General features: G+C 37.1%; 1 protein-coding gene across 4 annotated transcripts in view; it reads left to right on the top strand.

Moving 5' to 3' along the window:
- The window catches only part of ARMC2 (armadillo repeat containing 2), a 67,976-nt gene that overhangs the window by 33,809 nt on the left and 12,891 nt on the right, over positions 1 to 21,276 (top strand). For all 4 annotated transcript variants that reach the window (XM_055713299.1, XM_055713301.1, XM_055713300.1 and 1 more), the window contains 4 exons: positions 1,355 to 1,575; positions 6,324 to 6,469; positions 8,738 to 8,837; positions 20,718 to 21,039. In XM_055713299.1, the coding sequence (XP_055569274.1) occupies positions 1,355 to 1,575; positions 6,324 to 6,469; positions 8,738 to 8,837; positions 20,718 to 21,039 (789 nt within the window). The remainder of the gene's footprint in view (positions 1 to 1,354; positions 1,576 to 6,323; positions 6,470 to 8,737; positions 8,838 to 20,717; positions 21,040 to 21,276) is intronic.

Here is a 21,276-nt window from a genome sequence, read left to right as displayed (position 1 = left end):
AACCCAACTGGTTTAGGTGACTGCTAGACAGTTTGTGAGGGTGAGAGTTTGAGCAAGAGTCTAAAGTGTGTATACTTCATCCATATACACCCATATAGAATTATAGAATCATTTAGGTTGGAAAAAGACCTTTGGGATCATCAAGTCTAACCGTTACCCCAGGACTGCCAAGTCACTAAACCATATCACCAAGCACCACGTCTATGCATTTTTTAAACACCTCCAGGGATGGTGATTCCACCACCTCCCTGGGCAGCCTGCTCCAATGCTTGACCACCCTTTCAGTGAAGAAATTTTTCCTAATATCCAATCTAAACCTCCCCTGGTATAACTTCAGGCCATTTAAACTTACCCTGTTGCTAGTGCTCTGGGAGAAGAGACCAACACCCAGCTCACTACAGCCTCCTTTCAGGCAGTTGTAGAGGGCAGTAAGATCCCCCTGAGCCTCCTTTTCTCCCGGCTAAACAACCCCAGTTCCCTCAGCTGCTCCTCATAAGACTTTCTCTCTAGACCCTTCCCCAGCCCTGTTGCCCGTCTCTGGACACGCTCCAGCACCTCCATGTCCCTCTTGCAGCGAGGGGCCCAAAACCGAACACAGGATTCGAGGTGCAGCCTCACCAGTGCCCAGTACAAGGGACGGGAAAATGTTTTTATTTAATTGGATGGAACACGGGGAGCAGAAGTAAATACTGGTTTCAATCAGTTACTAGAAATTGACAAGTGTAAAATTGGTTAGGATTAGTGATTTAAGTTAACACCCACCAAATTCAGAATGTCTTAATTTGACTGTGAAAGATACACTGTGGTTGCACTAACAACTGTTAATTTTAACATTTCAGATATCTGACAGTGGTAACATAAAGCAAAACTTTTACAGGAACTTTACCTACATAAAAAGTAAATCTGAAAAGGCTACTAACAGACTTCAAATATGAGATCTGAATTCGGCACCTGTGCTTTTTAGTGCTCCATTTGAGCTGGTTTAAGACATTTGATTTTTAAGGAAGCAGTGCAAATAACCCTCTTCAGAATGTCTCAAGTTTAGCACACAAAATTCCAGGCACACACAATCACTTTTGCAAATTGTGACTGAGGATTTCAATGATTACTGCTATGTGTTTACAACTGGTGCTGGTTCTTGAAGCCTTGGACAAGAAAAGTGAGGCCCATTCACTTATTCATCGATAATTGTTTCTTGGTTTCAATACAATACCCGATTTTTCTAGCCTACTTATTAGAAATGTAAGAGCTCGATCTGAGGTTTTTCCCCTCAGTTGTTACTCTCTTCAATGACTGGACTGTATCAAATATAAATGTTGATATTGGGCTTACTGAATAATGATTTTCCTTTTAGATTGCTTGTTGGAGGTCCTGAGAACTGAAGATCTACTAAAAAATAATGAAGCTCTCCTGTATTGCATGGGAGCTATAAAATTCATGTCTGGAAATGCAGTACTACTTAATGAAATGGTCAACAAAGGAGCTGTTGAAATGTTGCTGCAAATAATGAAGCACATTAATAATATAAAAGAAAATGACACATATTTCTTCAACTTGGGCCACCTATTAGTCCAGGTTAGCATTTACATTTATGTCTAAAAGTACACACTTCAAGAACAAATTAATTTAATTAGAGGAGATAAGCTAACCCTGTGTTCCAATGACAGAGGTTTTACCTATATTTGAATAGACTTATTTTTAAGAAGTTTACATTAAGTTGTTCAGGACCTAAATTTTAGGTCATTTAGGTAGGTCATAAGAAAATATATTGGACAACTTTCTGAAGTCGTATTTACACTAAGTTTCTCTACTAGTTATGCCAGATCTCTTTAATTCTTTACTAGCTTACAAGCAAGGGGTTTCATACTACTTGAAGTTATGAAGAACAAATAACTTACATCATCACATTACTATTAACTGATTTTTGTTGGTTTATTTTAGTGGAGCTATAAGGTTTGTCTCTCCAGAACAGCTTGTATGATCTTGATACTGACATAAGTGGATTGGTAGGTGCTACGAAGCACTGAATGAAATGATCTGACTTAATACTTACATTTGGCTAAGGAAGTCCCGAGTGGCAAATTGCTAAGGACTGGGAGAATATATGATGAAACTGGATATTTTGTACTTGCCGTGTTCCTATTTTCTTTCCTATCTGGTCCTGTCATTAAGTTCCTATATGAATCACAAAATTCTCTTTTATACACTTCTATCTTTAGAATTGGGAGTGTTAGCTTTCTTGTGGTGCTGTGAATACTCCAAAACAATTCTAAAGTAATCTCTGCTGTTTTGTGTTATACAAGAATTGTATATGGGATTTTCAAGCCTTTTTCCTGGTCTGCATGTAACCAAGATTTTAATGACCATATTTTCCTTGAATGCTGCTGGTTAGACTTTGTAAATCCTGATACTACTGCAGTGCTGCCTTAGGCTATCAGTTTAGTTAGAAATCCCCTCTTGAAAAGTATGGAGGGGGGACTGGGAGTCCAGAACAGATTCTGTTTTCAGTAATTTGCAAGGTGATAGGCAGTGACTTGAAACACCTGAACTATAAGAAAAGTAAGCTTAGATGAAGTAAGAGTATGATGCTTCATGTATGGAAGCTGTGCAGCATTTCAGTGAGTGGACGTTTATGTTGTAAGTAGGCATTTTAAAAGCTAAATAAGAGATACATGTCCTGTATATTTCTTTTCATGTCTGTATAGTTTTAAAATATCCTTTTGAGAGCAGGAAGGGGATGGTTAAAAGCAAAGCATATTACTGACATTTGCTGGATGCTGTTGGCATTAGTCATGTATTACATGTAATGGGAATCCTGTTGAGTAGAAAGAGATGGAAACGTATGTTAAATAGATATAAAAAGAATTTTTGCCAGTTAGGGCATTTAAAAATAACAAATGATGTCTAAGTAATAAAACTAATGAATCAGATTGTTCTCAGCTGTTTGACTGGCTGTCTAAACTTCTTCACAACTTGGCAGAAATGTTTTTTCTTCCATTATTTGTATGTGAATACATTTATTTTCTTTACCTCAAGCGTCTAGTTTGCAAATGTGTGAAAGGAAAAAGTTACGTTTTACACTTTATTTTGGTTGTTATCTCTGCTGTTTTCACTGTGGTTGGAAGTATAGGAGAACGATTTTGTACAGTTTGAATAGACTGGCTGTTTTCTAAGAAGGCCTCGAGTATTTTGTGGAAATACCAACACTGACAACTGTCTCTTACTGAGGTTGCTGTTTCACTTGTTTGTATTCTTTTCTATGGTAGTACAGACTTAATTTTTCTTCTTCTTGAGAAAAGTAATAATTCCTGTTGCTATGGAATTCCTGTGCAACTTTCTTGTATCAGTTTATTCAACAAAAGTACGTCAATGTGCACCATTTCTTCCATGTGATCATCGTAGACACAGGAATATTTCTGTTTTCAGGGACATAGCATCAAAGAAAGTTTCTTCTGTGATCCATGTTCTTCAGATTAAAGGAATTTTTTGTGGCATACTTTAACTTGCAGCAAAAATCAAATGTCCAGTGACATACAGAAAAAATGAATAAATACAAGTCATCAGGAATAGAGAACAAATTATATTGGAGGAGAAAAACACTGTAAATGGTCACAGTGGTCTCTGAGGGAAGCTCTGCCGTCTCTTAATCCTGATAACTGAAGTATTTCAGTTAACTGAGACCAGCTCTTCCTATTTAACCATATAATTGCGCAATCACCAGATGGCAGTGTTATACATAATCTTGCCAGATCCTTTTTGTGGGAATAAAGTCTCTCTCTGCTTTATTCGTTGTTACACAATGGATTTTATGCAGAAATCCCACAATACAAGCATAAAAATGTTTGTAATTTTTTTTTTCTTAATAGAGGACATTAAACAGAGGACATCTTTGACTCATTTTATGTTGCTTCCCCTAATAGTCTGATTATATGAAATATGGTAATGCTTACTCAAAAGCCAAGGCTTTTGAAGTGTCCCTGTAAAGATTTAACAAGTACTCAATGTTACTTAATTGAAAAGCACTTAAATGTCATCTTCTTTTAAAATAGCATTTGTCTGCTGTAAAATTTTCTGTTTGGGTGAATTTGATCTTTCACATGGCAACATAAGGAGTAGGGCTGGTGGGGACTGCTAGCGCCAATAGTTATGCATTTCTCCCTGAATCATGGTGTCTGCTTGAAGCAATCGGAATATCTCTTGAATTCATCTGCTGTCTGGCTAGCTTCTTTTATCTTTTAATTTGTATTCTTCAAATTTCACTTGTGTACTAACTGTTCTTTTCTGGATATATACTTCTGTGAACTTCTGAGTTTCATTGTCTTGCACACTTAAGTGTATACGTTATTTTACATTGCTTTTCCTTTCCAGCCTGTCTTTGTGTGAGGATGTCTCACACAATTAATAGCATTTACTGCTGGGAGGATTTTGAACATCTGTCTCAAGCAGTGAAAAATTTTACTCTCTTTTTGAGGACCTCTGCACCATTATCTATCGATAAAGATTTTTACTTTTTTCATCATCTAATACCTAAGTCTTTTTGCTGCAGTGAAAGCCCTGGTTTGGGTTTCAACAACACTTTTAATATGTGGTTTGTCCATCCTTTCCTTCATTGTGAAGTTTAGCTAGAGCTCAACAAATACTAAATCCAAAACACAGCATTGTACCAGCTACTGAGAAGAAATTAACTATTCCAGCCGAAACCAGGACATCATCCTAGACTGACTGTGAACATCTTGTATGGGAGTGCTGAATGGAGTCTTCTGTGTCTATTCCATTTGGCAGGAATTTTTCCACCAGAACTTTTAAATAGCAAAGTAATTGATCAGAATATTTTTATTTTAACATATTTCTCCAGTATTGTGTTGATTTTTGAAGCATTGTGACTTGTGACAGAATACAGACCTAGGAATGTATTTTTTGGAGTTGTTTACTTAAAATAACAAAAACCTCCAGCTGTCGTCTTGAAATATGAGCAATATGAAGCAAATGGCATCCACAGGTTCACTTTCTGTTTATTCTGAACATAGTGTAGATTTCATATTTAGTGCTGAATTTAAATCCATTCATAGATCACATTCACATTATCAAATAACTTTTTCCCCTCTGTACCTTGCTTCTCCATTTTAACATATTGTTCCCTCTCCTATTGTTCCATTACAGAACATCGTGTGGTAACTGAAGACGTACACTTTTGTCAAATTTGTCAAAATAGGACAGCAAATTTGAAAGCTGCTGGAGGATGGACAGAGTAGTTTATAGAATCCTATGAGCAAAAGCTCCTCAAACACAACAACTTACCCTGCTCTTTGTCAGATTTTTCCTTTAAAATTAGCAATTACATATCACTGGACAAGCAGTCCAATTAGTGATAAAATACTTAATTTCTAGAGCTTTTTGTGATTACAAGCAACTTGAACCGATATTCTTTATGCCTTGTCACACTACATTTAAAACCAAATTGAACTTAAATACCCTACTCTTAGAATAAGGAAAATTTGAAGAATTCCCATATTGGCATAGGATTAAATGACTTTGCATTAATTTTATAGTAAGTTCTGGTTTAGATCAACAGTTAACTTAAATGTCATTGCCTGCCTGACCTTGACACTTGAATACTTTTACCTTGGAAGAGAACCAGAACATTTCAGATATGAGATAGTTGATTAATTTTGCGTATCTACAAGTGATAGATATTTCATGCTTAAAACTCCTTGAAATAGAACAGTATCTTCTGAACATACTTTAGTTTCTCCAAAATAAACTTGAGGACTTAAGTTTTCCATTTTTATACTGTTTGAATAGTGGAGTTCTCTTGCTCTTCATTAACTTCAATATTTTTCAACAAAAATATTTTTGTTTTTTTAAATTATTTCATCTTTGTTTGCAACTTGTAGTTATTGTCAAAATATGTATTATGTACCAGTATTAATTTGTAAGACTTAAATCTGCAAAATCAGACAATATGCAAAAAATCACTTTATCCACATCATTTCACCTAATTTCCATTTGGTGTATGATTGTATACATGTGTACAAGATCTTAAAACATACAAAAGACCATGTTTCCCTCAAAGGAGGTGCTTACGTGCAGGCAAAGACCACTATTAATCTTTCATTTTCAAACAGTTATTTCAGTATATACAGTTCTGTTACTTAGACATTTCCTGTTATAATTTATTGGTTGATAGATACTCGCAGAACATTAACAGGGCATTCAGACTGTCACAGACATTATAAATGTGATCTGAGCTTTATTAAATTTTCAAAACAGGGTGGGTTCTGCTGTAAATGTGATTAATAAGTCTTTGAATATTCTATATGCAGCTGACAGCTACATTGCGAAACTTGGCTGACTTACCTCCAGCAAGACGCCTGCTGATGCACAGCGGTGCGGTCTCAGAGCTCTGCGTGGCGCTAGAGCAGCGTATGGATGATAAGGATGTATGCACCTATATTGTCAGGATATTCAGGTATGTATCGAACATGGTGCTGTTTCTGTGTGCAGTCAGGTCAGTGTTACTGCTTCAAGTGACCTCAGAGAGGGCAGGATCAAGCACTGAAATTGGAAGATTTACATTGAATTGTGTTTTTTTAAAAGCTCTGTGTAGTTTTTAATGATTTTGTATGATAATTGTGTCTTTATTCATACTGATAAATTGTTTAATTGTACCCATACAAACTTGGATTCATTGTCTCTGTGAAAAATATTTTGTTGGATTGTATCATTGTTTGATCCCACAGATTCTGATTGAGGTTTTTTAAGTACCATCTCTTGTATTTTAAAGCTGCATAAATTATTAAGTATTTATTAATCCTGTTTTAGACCATGTTTTTAAGAAATGAATGAGAGAAATTACACAAGCCTAAGTTATATTGGGGACTGTGTATTGTGAAATAAAATACAAAAGAGAGAAAATATGACCAGTGTTCATTGTTTTGAGCTGTCACAGAGTGTTTGAGGAGATTAATCTGTGGGATCATGGCTTGAGTGTGCAGATGGAAGTGCTGAAAGAATCTGAGTTTTATGAGCAGCTCAGTGGCTGCTTCCCAAGATGTATTTTTTAGAGGGAGATCAGTATGTGTGAATCACCCCGAAAGATCTTTTTGGCAGTCTCAGTAGTTTCTCAGTCAAAAATCTCTCAGTTACCAAGCACCAGCTTGCAGTATCCAGTGCTAAGTGGACTTGCAAACAGTTCAAGGATTTTTAAGAAGTTGTGAAATCAACTTCTGGTAATTTAAGGAGTTGGTTATAAGCAGAATTTATGAATGCTATTATGGATGAAATATTTGCCACTGCTGCTTTGCTGTTGTATTGGGGCATGTTGCCTGTGGCTCCACGTTCATTGAGATTCTGCTATGGACTGCGCTTCCTGTTCAGCCCCTCCAAATTACCCATCACGTTCTCCTTTCTAGATGAGATGGGGTTGTGCTTTGAAGAGCAGCTACCTGAGGGACTGTCATTCTTTCCTCTCCACAGCCAAAAACAGGCCAATCTGGCCCTTTGCTGCTTGTGTTACCTGTAAAGCATTTGAGCTTCCTCAGTTCCATGCCACCCTGTCCGCATATGTCTTTCTAATATTGTTCCTAAACATGAGTTGTGTTTGAGCAATGATTACAGCACTTTGAGCATATTTACTTCTTCTGAGGAGAGAACATTTCTTTTACTTGGAAAATACCGTGAAAAGTGGGCTAATGGGTTTGTAATTAAATGTAATCAATGCTTACACTGTTATTCTGACAAGGACATTTACTTGATCTAGAATTCAATATGGAGCAAAAGTAATTTGTCTTATTTAAAGTTTGCTACTGCTTCAGGTTTTTTTCTTAAGTTTAGTGAACTGCATCCTCTGGGGAATACAAATTAGCCATAAAATCAATTTAACTAGCTTCCTGGAAGTTACAGTCACCCCCCCAAAAAATCATGCTATGCAGTACAGAGCACAGATTTGAGTTTTCTTTTGTCTTCTAGTACTACAGAATGATTATTCTTTTCTCAAAGTCGGTAACTTTAGGCAGCTTCTTTGTAGAGAGTATGTTCAATCTATTCAGATTATTAATTTCTCTTAGTCTGTAAATCTTACTGTAGCTGGTTGCAATTGAACATCAACACAGATATTTGCTGGTGACTACATGGGAATTAAGAGCATATCATAGTTTGTTCTGTTATTGCAGTATTTCTGGTATGACCAAATGTATGGTCCATATGTCCAATTCTCTGTTTTTGTAATGCTCAAGGTGGGCACTGTAGGACTGAAGCAGATGTTAGGGAATATGCAGGGATAAAATCACAACTGCAAGAAGGTTCATTCTCTCTGTTTGTTGGTGAGATATGTACTGTTAGTGCTGTTGCTGGTTAGTGTTAGTGCTGCTCTACTAGACGTGCGTTAGGAAGGGACCCTTTATTTCCTCTCCTGTCTGACTCCCCATGTCATCTTGAAATTACAGTTGTCCCATTTAACACTAAGAAGTGCTAGTGTTAGCATATTGTGCCCATATGGCAAGCAGGTTAGGGAGCTCCTTATGTTTGCTTCTTCCTGTAATTTACTGTGGCAAGGATAGCTAGGCTTCTGTTGTGCTCTTATGTAACTGCTTATGCCTTTACCAGGACTCAGAGTATTGGCATTCATTTCGTTTGAAAATGCAGCTCTGAGAGTCAAAAGCAGAGTGATTTTTTTTAAAAGTCTTTCGTGGAAAAATATGATTTCATTCATTTGTGTTTTGTTTTTGTACCTTCGTAGCAAACTTTCTTCCTACAATGACTTCTGTGCAGCTTTAGCAGACTGCTCCAGATGTTACATCTTATTTTTAGCCCTACTAAACAAACACCAGAAGCAGCAGGTCAGTTTTTTCATCTCTTCATTTTTATATATTAATCCTCTGATGTGCCTGTGTATTATTGTTATAAGCTTGTTTTCAGTGACCTACTTTTATGCATTTAGCAAATAAAAATTTTAAATGGTTGACAGCATTTCTAAGTAGTAAATAATTCAAATGAAATCATTTAGATTAAAAATTCAAAGCAATACAGTGGACAGATAGTTGATTAACTTGTCTACCCTTTGCATGTGTAGAAACGGTCCTTTGAGTACGTAATTATTTTTTCTAAGTTTTAAAAAAATACTTTTAAAAGCAAATAGTTCATTTGACTATTTGATAGTAGGAAATTGTTGGGATTTCTCCTACCTTTCTCCCCTGCAAAAGAAGTGTGAGTTTTCCAGAGTTAAGCAATTGGAAAGCAGAGGAAAATTTGTTCCTTGATAACTGTATGAGGTATCCGAATCTCTTGCTGCTCTACCAGAGAAAACAGTATGCCTGGAATACCGCATTTGGGACATTCACCTAGCAACAGATGTTTAGAGTTTGTCAAAATGCCTTGTATTACAAAGTAAAATTATAGGAGTATATTTGCTACCAGCTTAATTAGAACTGCAGAGGTCAGGTGTTGCTGTATTGTCCTGCTGTATCATAGTGTTCTTTTCTACCTTCACTGGAGCACCAGGCTCTGGATCTTTGGTGCAGGATCACAGTTTTAAAGATCGCTATGTTGCTAGGAGTGGAGTGTCCCATGTATGGCAAATTGCTCTCTCAGGTAACATTTAAGAAGAAAATAATTTTTGTGTCAAGCATAGATGTTCAAAGGTGGAACAAGGTTTCAAAATATAGAACATTAAGTCACATTAAGTTTACTCTTAAAAGTAATGAACTTTTTTGGCTGCTCCAGCATCTAAACTAGTTTGAGGATATTTATCTATTCTATACAATTTGTCCCAAAGTTAGTAATTCCTGGAGAACGGTTGAAAGGAGATCTTTCGTGCCGCTATTGTTAGAGGCAGTTAATGAAGGTAACCAGATCAGCTGCACTGAACAATCTATTCTTTACTTTGCCAAATGCAAAAATAATTTCTCCCTTTCCTGTTGCTGTTTACCTGCATCCCTGTTTTCTGTGATAATACACATGGAAGAGGAATAAAGATTAAGTCGTTTCTATTCTCCTAAATGTTGATGAATATTTCTGCGGCATAACTGAGTATTTCTAGGTTCAGGTTGCTCTTTCATTGTATAGTCTTCAAAGACATTTCAGTAAAACACTATGTAAATGCTGTGTAAATAATAGGAGAAATATTAAATTATATTTTACTAGATCTGTAGTTATTTTTCCTTGTGAGCACTGTATTAAAAATTCAACAAATGATGGGACTGGGATTAAGGAGTTTAAATCGAGTAACATCTTCCTCTCAATCTTCATCTGTAATTTTAAGGGGAACTTTTCTAGGCTCCTGAGATAATAGCTTTGTGTCATAACGAATTGTAGGTTCATATATAAATTCAAATTGTTTGTTGTCAGGTAGTGTTCAGAATTTAACTTCTCATTTGTCTACTTTATTAAGCGATTCTAAGGTATGTCTGTCTTCACAAGTTTAGTATTGCTTTTTGTGTTAAACTGTCAGTTGTTTTATCAAAATACAAATTATTAAAGAAATAGTTTATCTTTAAAAAGCTTAGTTATTATGTGATGATTATATATGCATTGTCTTCAAAATAATGATTCTTACAGCAGTTTTTAAACAAGCATGCAACTGTCAGTTGTCGGCTTAGTGAAGCCCTGCAGAAAAGGGACATAGATAATGTAGTGTACCACTTTTTCTGTAGTATATAATAAACACTTGAGCTGTGAGGAGTGCATATGTTTTTCCTGAAGTGTAGTTGGCACTGCTAATCTTTCTTTTAAAAAGCTGACAGCTACTGAGTTACAGTGTGAGTTGGTATGTGTTGAAAAGAAAACAAGTAATAGCAGTGTGAGTAAAATTGTCTGCTGTGGGAAGAAGTGAAGAGGTAGATAAATCAGTATTAACTCAAAGCATTAAAAATCCTTCGGACTAAGATCTGATAAGTTAAGAAAGGAAGTATGTGTGTTCTCTGAATTTTCATGTTGCAAATTTTGTGGGATCAGGGTTTTTTGCTGGCAGTCATGGCAGCTAGAAACATGCTGGGGAAAAAACCCTGAGCTTTTAGACTTTCTCATGTGTTTTTGTAACTTTGACTTTTTAAAAAAAGCATTAAATATTGTGAAAATAAAAATGTGAGCACTGGAAGTAGGATTAATGGCTTGCTGCCACTCCACACACTGAATTCCACAACTGCCATCTAAATAGTCGCTGTTCTTTTCACCACACTGCAGTTCTAGCTCTTTTTTTTTTCTCAGCTCGTTTTCTCTCTTGGGTAAAAGAGTCAGAAGGAATGGGAGTATTAATTTAACTCTGTGAGAAAGACGTGGGGAGGTTGAGTTGGCAAGACTTATTAAAATCCATGTGTCATAGTCTTAGGTAAGGAGAGGAGTTCAGAAGATTGGAAAAGCTGGATCTGCAAGGTAGGACTGGGGAATTCAGCTGTGCTCTTCTACATGTTTGAAGTACATGTTCTGTTGGACTTCACTCGTGGTTGCTTTTGGAACTTACTTGTGTGGAGTAACAAAAAAGTCCTTGGTGCCTGCCATATGCCATGAAAGCTGTGAGAAGTGTTCTTGTAGATCCTCTATCTTGCAGGATGATTTTTGCATGCTTCTGTTTCTAGTCAGCATTATAGGCTTTTGCCCATCTCCAGAAATTGTTTAACAAGATGCTGTTCCTCTTTCCCATATCATTATCATCTCCAAGTTCTTCAGATAAGCTATATAAAGGATGACTTTCTCAGGCTGTGGTTAACGTCATAAGTCACAAGGAGACCACGTTTTTGCGGCAGGGAGATTGCTTAAATAGGGCAGTAACTTCTGTCGGTAAGTCAGGCATTACCAGGCATTACCTTTTGGTAACTGGGGCCCTGCCAACTTCCATATAATCTTTTATCAGGGTACAGTTAGGAGTCTGTTTTCAATCCGAAGTGCACAAGCACAGAGTGTGATACTAAAATTTGCATAGAAGAAATCTTGTGCCTGTTGTATAGAGAAGTCCCATTATACTTTAATGCAGCCTGCTTTTTTAATTAGGAAACATTTGTTAAGTAGCTAACATCACTGGATGCAGCAGTTGCCTATTCAGGAAAAGAATAATTACACTGGGTCACATGAAAGGTTCATCCAGCCTGCTATCCATACTTGGCAATGATGAAAATCAGATGCCTAGAGAACAGTAAACACAGACCAACCATATATGATACTTTCTATGTACACTTACCAAACCTCTAGCTCTTTGCAGTTTGGAAGCTTCCTCAGCCAGCTGTGGTTCTCTGTGTATGAAATAAAACTCAGTTGACTTCTTTTCCATGACATTTTACAGTCTCCCCTCTACCCCGTATAAACTTCTAATATGTTGAACATCCATTGGCAAGGAGTTGCCATAGCGACTACTCATTGCACAAGTAATTACTTTTGCTTGTTTTGAATTTGGCCTTTATTGTCTTTACTTGATACGTTCTGGTTCTTGTATTGAAAAGTCAGTGAATATTTAATCCTGTCATTCATTTCACACCACCCCTGACTTTCTAGACTTATCATCAGTGAATATTTAATCCCATCATTCATTTCACACCACCCCTGACTTTCTAGACTTTTATCATAGCCTCTTCGAGTTACCTCTTTTCCAGGCTGAAGAATCCTTGCTTACTTTGTCCTTTCTGGTATAGAGGCTATTCCATACCATTGTGCATCCATGTTGTTTTTCTCAGAACTTTTTACAATCCTTATTCCTGTATTTTTTTTTTGAGATGAGGAAACCAGAACATGCTGGCAATTAAGATGGGGCCATATGGTAGATTTGCATGCCTGCGTAAGTTTATTTCCCAATAATTCCCAATATTTTATTTGCTTTCTTGACCTCCTGTGAGCATTAAACCCTCATGAGGAATCTGTTGTTAACCCCAAGATTGCTCTCCAGGTTGGTTCAAAGGCTGTAGTTTTATACCTGAAGGTATGTCTGTTCTGTGTTTTTCTACACACGTCATTTTATGTTTATCTGCATTTAAATTTCTTCTGCTATTTTATGACCAGCTGACTACCAGTCCTTCTTCTGCTCTTCAGCCTTCATCTTTGCTACTTTGAATATGTTTGTGTCATCAGCAAACTCTTGCCTATCACTGCTGTCACCCACTTTTCCGTGTTGTTTATGGATAAGTTGAACACAACAGGTCCCAGCACAGAACCATATAGACTTCCACCGGTCATCTTCCACCACTGCAGGAGCTGCTGTTTTCCAGATTTCCTTCTGTAATCATTTTTCTATACCAGGACATTCTCCCTTACAGCATGACTTAGCATGACAGCTTATTTTCACTAGGATTTTAGTGAGTGACTTTGTCAAAGGTCTCCTGGAAAGCCACATGGGTGGTATCAGATGGGTTGTCTTTATGCATGTTTGTTGATCCCTTCAAATCCACTTAAGAATTGGGTAAGTCAGAACTTAGTAGTTCTAAAGCTCCTTGCACTTATCCAACTGTCCACTGATGCTATTGTTACTTTTTTGTGGTCCCTTCTAATTTATCTGCTACAGACACCAGACTTGAATCTCACTTGGATCCTTTTCATGTTTGTTACCCTTCCAGTCCTTAGGCATCAAGGCAGTTTAGAGAAGTTGCATATCACTGTTAGTAATTAAGCGATTTAATTAATTAGTTTTTAGAACTCTGCAGTGATTATCCAGTCCTGGTGATTTGTTACTGTTTGCTTTGCCAGTTTGTTCTTTCAAGTTGTTTGCAATTACTTCAGTTTTGGACAGATCCTCTGATGGGTCTTTCCCAGAGAAGGCTGTAGCGTTGAGACCTCCCCAGTCACTTTCATAGTGGGCATGAATCAATGCAAAGAACTCATTTAGCTTCTCTGCAGTGACATTTTCTTCTTTGAATGCTCCTGTTTTATCCTGGTCATCAACTAGTTCTCCAGATTCTGGCAGACTTTCTGGTCCTGATGTGTTTGAAAAGATTTGTTATTATTTTTGCATCTCTTGCATCAGCTAGTAGAACTGCACTAATTTACAGTTATGATTTGTGTGCTGCTTTATCTGTTTGACTTAACAGTCAGTTGTCAGAAACAATTTATTAAATGAAGAATAGACTGATGCTGGCTTGTCATCCTCTCTAAGGATACGTCCGCATTTATTGGGTTCACTGTTCCTGAATCTGCCCAGCTTTCTTCCCAAATGCATCTACTAGGTACTGGGTCCCCAGTCAGTTTATAGTCTTCTGTGAGAAAGCAGGCTGCTACTTGTGAGACTTTTTCTTGTTTCCCTCCAAGGGAGCCCACATTTCCGGGCTGTTGAATGTCCTTTTTGTGCCTAGTATTGCTGCAGTGGGGAAGGTTGTCACAGACGGGGCCTGTAAATGCAGAGAATTTCTCCACTTTGTTTCTGGCTTGGTTTATTAGGCAAAAGCTTATCTGCATGCAGTGACTGACCTTCCTGTTTTTTTGCCTGGCATGTGGAGAATTCTGTGATGAGCTCCCAGGAGCCCACTATCTGTATGTTTCAGTCAGTCATTTAACGTAAGTCATGTAATACCCAAAGCAACCACAGGCTCTTAACAGCAGAGTCTAATGCTGCAGCTATGTTTAGTTCAGATATCCATGCTTGCCTCTTAAATGCTTTGAGAGTAGTATTGATGCTCTGCTCAGTGACATCATAGTCCTATGAGATACCAAAAAATTTAAGATTATTTTTATTGGGGGTGGTGGGGGTGGTGCTGTGTTTCTGTATCGATACCTTGCCTCCGAAGAAATGGTCATCAGTGTTGGCGTTCAGTGTTCTTTGTGTTTCGTTTACTCACTTTTCCCCTCTGTGCCATCACTCATTTGGGCTGAGGACAGCTGTTGGTGTGACAGCGTGATACATCATGTCACAGAACTGACCTGGCTTCCAGTAACTTTAAAACTGAAAAAAAGAACCCCAGTCCTTTGCTGGGTTGTCACCTGCATTGCTTTCCAGTCTAGTTTGTTGAATAACCACACAAATAGTTTCTTGTTCACAAATACTGAGGAAACAATATGGGGAGAGGAACCAAATTGTGGATGGAAAGGAGAGTGGGTGCTGTTTATGCCACCAGTTCTGCTGAAATGCTTGTCAAGGTTACCCTTTGAAGAACTTGCATAGATAATGTAGCTCTTTCCTCTTACATTCACAAATACGTATTTTCAGTTATATTCCTCCTCCCTCTAGCCCAACATTATAACAGTGTCTTAGACAATTTAAGAAAAATCTATGAAGAGGATATGATAATTGACTATTAAAGAAAAAAAATGTAAGATATTTGTCCTATGTTTGGTGTGTGCATATGCATATTCTGATCATTCATTCTCTCTGAATTAACATATTTTTCAAGAAGAAAGTATCCATTTTAGGTTAAATTTTCTGGTGGCTTTGAAGGAATCTCCCTGCTGATAAATCTGAATAACTTCAGAAAGTCACCATTTCCCTACAGTATGATTTCTGACATTATGCTGAGCTGAAAGTGTATTTGCATCTTCCTAATACTTTGGTTGTGATTTTTTCTTTCTTTCTTTTTTTTTTTTTTGTCTGAAAGAAAAAGCAAAAATGAGGACAGTGCCGAGTATGTGATATGTACTCTGTGAACAATCAGGAACGTAGAGCTCGGAGTTCGTAGTGAACTAGCCTTCATTGTCACATATCATATGGAAACCTGTTCTGTTGTATCAGATACAAGAGAATGAATGTAATTAGTAGATAGGTAAACATTAGAATATCAAATAATAATAAGAAAATATTACTCCTTGATGTGACAGACATTCACTAAAATATTTTGTCTTAGGTTTTGGTATTAATTTCTACAAAATATGCTGAAATCTTGGGAACAGCTCTGAAAAGAGCTAAAGGAATGATTAGAGTTCAAAAATACCCCAAGATTAAGTAAATTAATTTAGCAATGACAAGGGTCAGACCATTAGCAAGTTGCTTATTAATAGAATCTGCACAAGGAAGACATTTCTGTTATTAGACCATCCTTTAATCTAGGAAAAAAGAGATAAGAAATAGTGGCTGAAGCTGTACAAATTCAAACTAGTAATAAGAATGAAACAGAACAAGGTCTTAAAAAGATTAGTCAGGATGAGTTTGGTACAATGCTCTGGGTGATGCTCTGTTTGTGTTGAGAAAGGAAGGTACTCTGAATAATTAGAAAAGGTTCCACTGAATGTACTCTGAATAATTAGAAGGGATAAGGTGGGCACCTGAAGGAGATGAGGAGACCATCAAGTCAGGAAATCATTGAACAAAGAAAATTGAAGGGTCTACTCCACCTAGATCCCACCTATTGTGAGTGGAATGAATAGGTATCAAAATCAAATGAGTATGTACGTAAAGATGTTGTGTAACCTCTCATGAAAACTGTATAAAACACCTAACTTTTCACTGAAAACTTCAGAGCTGGTTTGTCCGGTGCGAATTGGCTAGCTCCCCAGTGTTGCACGAAATAAATACCTTTGCTGCTTAAAGACATAATTGGTCTCTGAGCAGTTACTCTGTGCCGTTTTGGCATCAAGAATAAAGATTTTAACCAGAGGGATCAGTAATCATGGGAGCAATATCATGGGGGATATGGCTTTCAACTTTTTTTTCAATTAGTCATTTCTGAAATGTTTTTTGTTAGAGAGCGTACACTGCTTTTCATCAAATATTGTTCTGGTGACAATGTGCTTGCTTTTCTTTATTACCTTTCCCAGATCTCTTGATGTCAACAGACCAACCTAAGGACATGAGTTCTTCATTGCTAAAAGTCACTAAGTGCAAATGAACCCTTTTCTGAAAAGTTTACTTAAACAGATCACATTTTGGAGTGTAGAAATTACTAGGTAGGGCCCTGTGGCGTGCGTTACACAGACATATAACTACATTCTTCTGCTGGCCTTTCCTTTTCCTCAAATGCATTCATATTTGTGGGAAAGGAGGTTCCCTCTTTACTGACAAAAGTACTCCCTGCTTTCACTGTGGCAAAGCTCCTCTCTTTTCAGGTCCCTCAGTCAAGAACTTCTTCATTTGCTTTTGAGACTTCCAGGCTATTCTACACCCCACCCCACCACTCCTCCTTTTTTCTTCTTTAAGTTTAATTTTGGATCAGTTGTTATTTCTGGGTTTGACCAGGAATTTTAACAGTCAGAATATCACTTCAAGATAAATCCTTACTGTGTTTGGAAGAGATTAGCTCTGGGGTGGCATAGCTGCTGTTATTTTGTCCATAAGTAGACTATCAGACCTTGCAAAGAAAACTCCCACATAGGTACATAACAAAGCAGAAATACAAATTTGGAAACAAAGCGTAAGTTAGATTTGAATGAGCAGCAGTTCATACTGCTAGGCAGGTGATAGAATTTTGACTGCCTCCATTGAAGTTTGTATAACATGGAAAGCACATTTCATTTATAGCTGGAGATTCAATAGGAGCTCAGCTGCTGGCATCTGAATTTTTGTTTCATACTACCCCTCCCCTTCTGAGGGTCCAGATACCAAACAGACTAACAACAGGTACTTGGCCAACATGTACAATTCTAGAAGGGACTTCCCTCCCTTATTTATCTCATCTCAGTTAAAAATTACTGACCTAATTGGCTTTCCTTTTCTACTGATAAGTAAACCTGTACTATTTGAACCGCTGTTCATCAAGCTTTACACTGAAAGGCAGGTACACTTTGATTGCCAAGATAAACTGCTGTCAAGTTCTGTGACTCAGCAAGTACATTGGGTACCTTTGTTACTAAGGGCTGTGCAAGGAAAAGATTTCTAGAAGTAGATAAGCAAAGAAATCTTTCATATCAGTGATTGAATGTGTATGTTCCTGTTGTCAGAAAAATAAGTTAAATGCTGATGGAACATGTGGTGCCATTACTGCTTTAAAAACAAAAATATCACAGTGCCTTCACAGATTGGAAGCAAAGAAAAAAACCAGTTCTCTTTCTCAAGCTTTTCTTGATAAGTTTCTTCTTTGTTTATGTAAGTGAAGCTGTGTGGTTTCATATATAATCTTCCAATCAGGTTTGGGTACACTCTCTGGACAGCATGTCTCACATGAGTGTCTAGTTATAAAAAGATGAAATAACTTTGGTGTAATTCCTGTCTTTAATCTAATTTGGCTTTAGTGTCATACATGGTAAACCCTCCATATGATATAAATTTATCTGATAATTTAAATTTTCTGTAAGTGTGCCAAAATGTCTGAAATTCCATATGCAGTTGACAGTCCAAACATTTGGAAATGCATAATAATCTCATTTGTTAAACTGATTTTTTTGTTATGTACAGAAAGGCTCGTGGGCCTTGTACAGGTTTAGTCTTGTAAGCAGTTTCAAAATGCCATTCATCTTTACATGTATTTCTCTTCACACAGCACTTCTAAGCTCATGTTTCTTACTCTTGCAGTGCTTACCCCGTAAGCATTTTAAAAAAATATAACCAAAAATAATACAAAACCTTGAGTATTATACTACTCAGGAGAAGCTGTACCAGCCTTTCTCTTTCACTCTGCTAGTTAAATTTTCACTGGAAGATAATGTAACTTTGGTAATGTGCTATTAAAACCGGATGTGCTTAGCTAAAAAGAAGTGTTTTATAAGGTTGTTTTGCTAGCCTGTAGGTGGAAAGCACAGTTGAGATCACTCTGCTCAAAATATCAGTTGATTGCTGTACCGTACCTGTTTGTCTGGTGGCTGATTGGGTAGAGCTGTTGCTGGGCTGATACTGTTTTGACCAAAATTAGAAAGTCAATATAAACGAGTCAAACGAGACTGCCTGCTTTTTTTCAGTTCTCTTTTCTGATTCATCAGTTGTTTGCTTCTAATTCTTGCAGACTTTGTGAATTGGGGGTTGTGTCAGCAAAGGTGAAAGAAAGCTCTTAGTGGTTAGTCCATAAGAATATTCATAAAAATCTGTCTTGATGACATTAGATGCCAGCAAAAATATGGAGCCTAGGTAAAAAGAAGTGGAAGTGGGTCCTACAGAGTGATCGTATTAAATACATGGATACAAGAACCTATTCCTCACTTGGGAGACTGCCTGCTTCTCTTATTCAGGGATAGCATTCATCTTCTTGACCCAAAGAGGATGGTATTGCCGATGTCTTGTGGCAGAGGCTTAAGACCTGAAACTTAACTGATGAAGGCATATATGAAAGAAGGATTCACTGCTTATACGTCTTTTTTTCCTTCAGTATTAGTGCATGGACTTTAACAAGTTGGATTCTGCCTGGTTAAATTATGTTAATGCCAGGGAGGATTAGCAGAGCTGAGATTATAATTACTATATTTGAAGAAAAACAGCATGTAAATTGTTTAACAAAATTCTAGGTTAGTGCAAGTACAGCAGTTTAGCAGCTAAGGGTAGATGGCTGTGCTGTACTTGAGGAAATGCTGTTACTTTACATGTACTGTTAAGATAGAGCTGTGGACTTTTCTTCCTGGAAATGAGTAGGTTTTGATGCAAGTGACAGAGGCAAATGTTTTAATTCGTTTATACCTGGGTTAGTTCAGGCTTTAGGAATTTTTTTTTTTTCTTCTTCCGTACAGGTGGGTAAAAAAAAGATGGGGATGTCGGTGAATGACATTCAATTAGGATCCATTAGTCTTGCCAAGAAAAAGAAAGCTACTTCTCAATATGAATGAAACGACAGGGGTATAATTCTGTATCCCACAGAAGGATATAAAAAGTGTTTTAAGAGAGCAACTTGGTTAAATCATAAGATTTATGTTAAGATACCATAGAAAAATAGAAAGTAGGTCTCATTTAGCAATGATAAGAGGGTAGCAAGCACATCAAATCGAAATCAGGAAAAAACAAAGCACAAAATGAGATGCAACTAGAAAGGGACATAAAAAGAAACAATAAAACTTTCCATACTACGTTAATTGTGAGAAGACAATAAGGAACTAATTGCTGCAGTGCTCAGATAATGAGAATTATTGACAGGTGCCACTGTGAATACTGAAGTGTGGAATGCCGTTTTTTGCTTTTTTCTGAAAGTGTTAACTGTGATCAGATGATTAATCTCTACTTCAGCCTGAGTTCTTTTATCACTAACAAATGAGCTGCAGAAGATTTAAGTATCTTCAAACCCGTTAGGCCTGATGAAATTTACCCTTTGGTGCTTACAAAAGGTCGGAAGGGGTAATGTCTCTAGGATTCTAGGAAAAGTTATGTACGATTGCAAGGTTGTAGGGCACCTGTCTTTAGAAGAAAGAGGAGGAACTGAGGAAGAACAGGCTGATCAATTTAGGTTACATTTCGGGTAAAACTTTAGAATAAACAATTCATCTGTAAGCAATTGTACTTAACAAAGAAATGAGTAAGAGCTAACATGGATTTAACAGTAACAAATAAAGGGGAAGCAGTTTAACCTCTACAATGAGTAATTTTGGCCACCACAGCTGACACTTGCTTACTTGAAAGATTGGTAAGATCTGGCACATATGATTATTCTAGTTATATAAAGTGCCGTTTTAAGATGTTTTAAGATTACTGTGGGCTTGTTAAAAATAGATGACCTATACTGAGTATATGCCATTAGTAATTACCCCAGCGCTATGCTAGTTCTGTCAGATGCTTTTTATTTCTTCTGTAAACAGGATTATGAAAAATAGCATAAAAATTATTTCTAGATGCTGTATTTGGCATTCCTTCAGTTGTTCTGGACCCGCTATTAACTGAATTGTGAAGCAAGTTAAGTATTATCTTCTTTTTAAGCAGCCAATAGCTTCTGATGTTCTCCATGTAATATAATTTTTCTGTTTCATTGCAGGATTTGGTTATCCGTATCATCTTCGTTCTTGGTAACTTAACAGCAAAGAATGACCAGGCCCGTGAGCAATTTTTTAAAGAAAAAGGAAGTGTTGACACCTTGATATCGTTATTCCAAACCTACTATAAACTTGATTTGAACACACAGAAATGGTACTGTGAAGGAGGAGAGGAAGGAAAAAACCACCCAAAACATCCTTCAGAAGCAGAAGATGTTCTGATAAAACTGATAAGAGTGTTGGCCAATCTCTCTATTCATCCCGGCATAGGAGCAGCTCTGGCAGCTGCCCATCGTGTTGTAGAATTACTTGTTACGGTACTAGGTAATAAAATCTATGTTGTGTTTGTTGCATTTGTTCAGTCTGTAAGGAGACTTTAGGATTCTTCTGCTTGACCTTCTTATCTAGGTTGAGCCATAACTAAATCAGTTCCTTTGCTAAAATAACAAAGTCAATCTACTGATATTCATGAACTGGTTTATGTGGAACGCCTGTTTGAGCCAGTGGAAGCATTGCTGCTTTGGTACTGACTTTTCAGTGTCTGGGGAAAGATGTTGTAGA

The sequence above is a fragment of the Falco cherrug genome, chromosome 6 (assembly GCF_023634085.1).
Source record: "Falco cherrug isolate bFalChe1 chromosome 6, bFalChe1.pri, whole genome shotgun sequence".
NCBI classification, from domain to species: domain Eukaryota; kingdom Metazoa; phylum Chordata; class Aves; order Falconiformes; family Falconidae; genus Falco; species Falco cherrug.
This window is presented reverse-complemented; position numbering and strand designations above follow the sequence as displayed.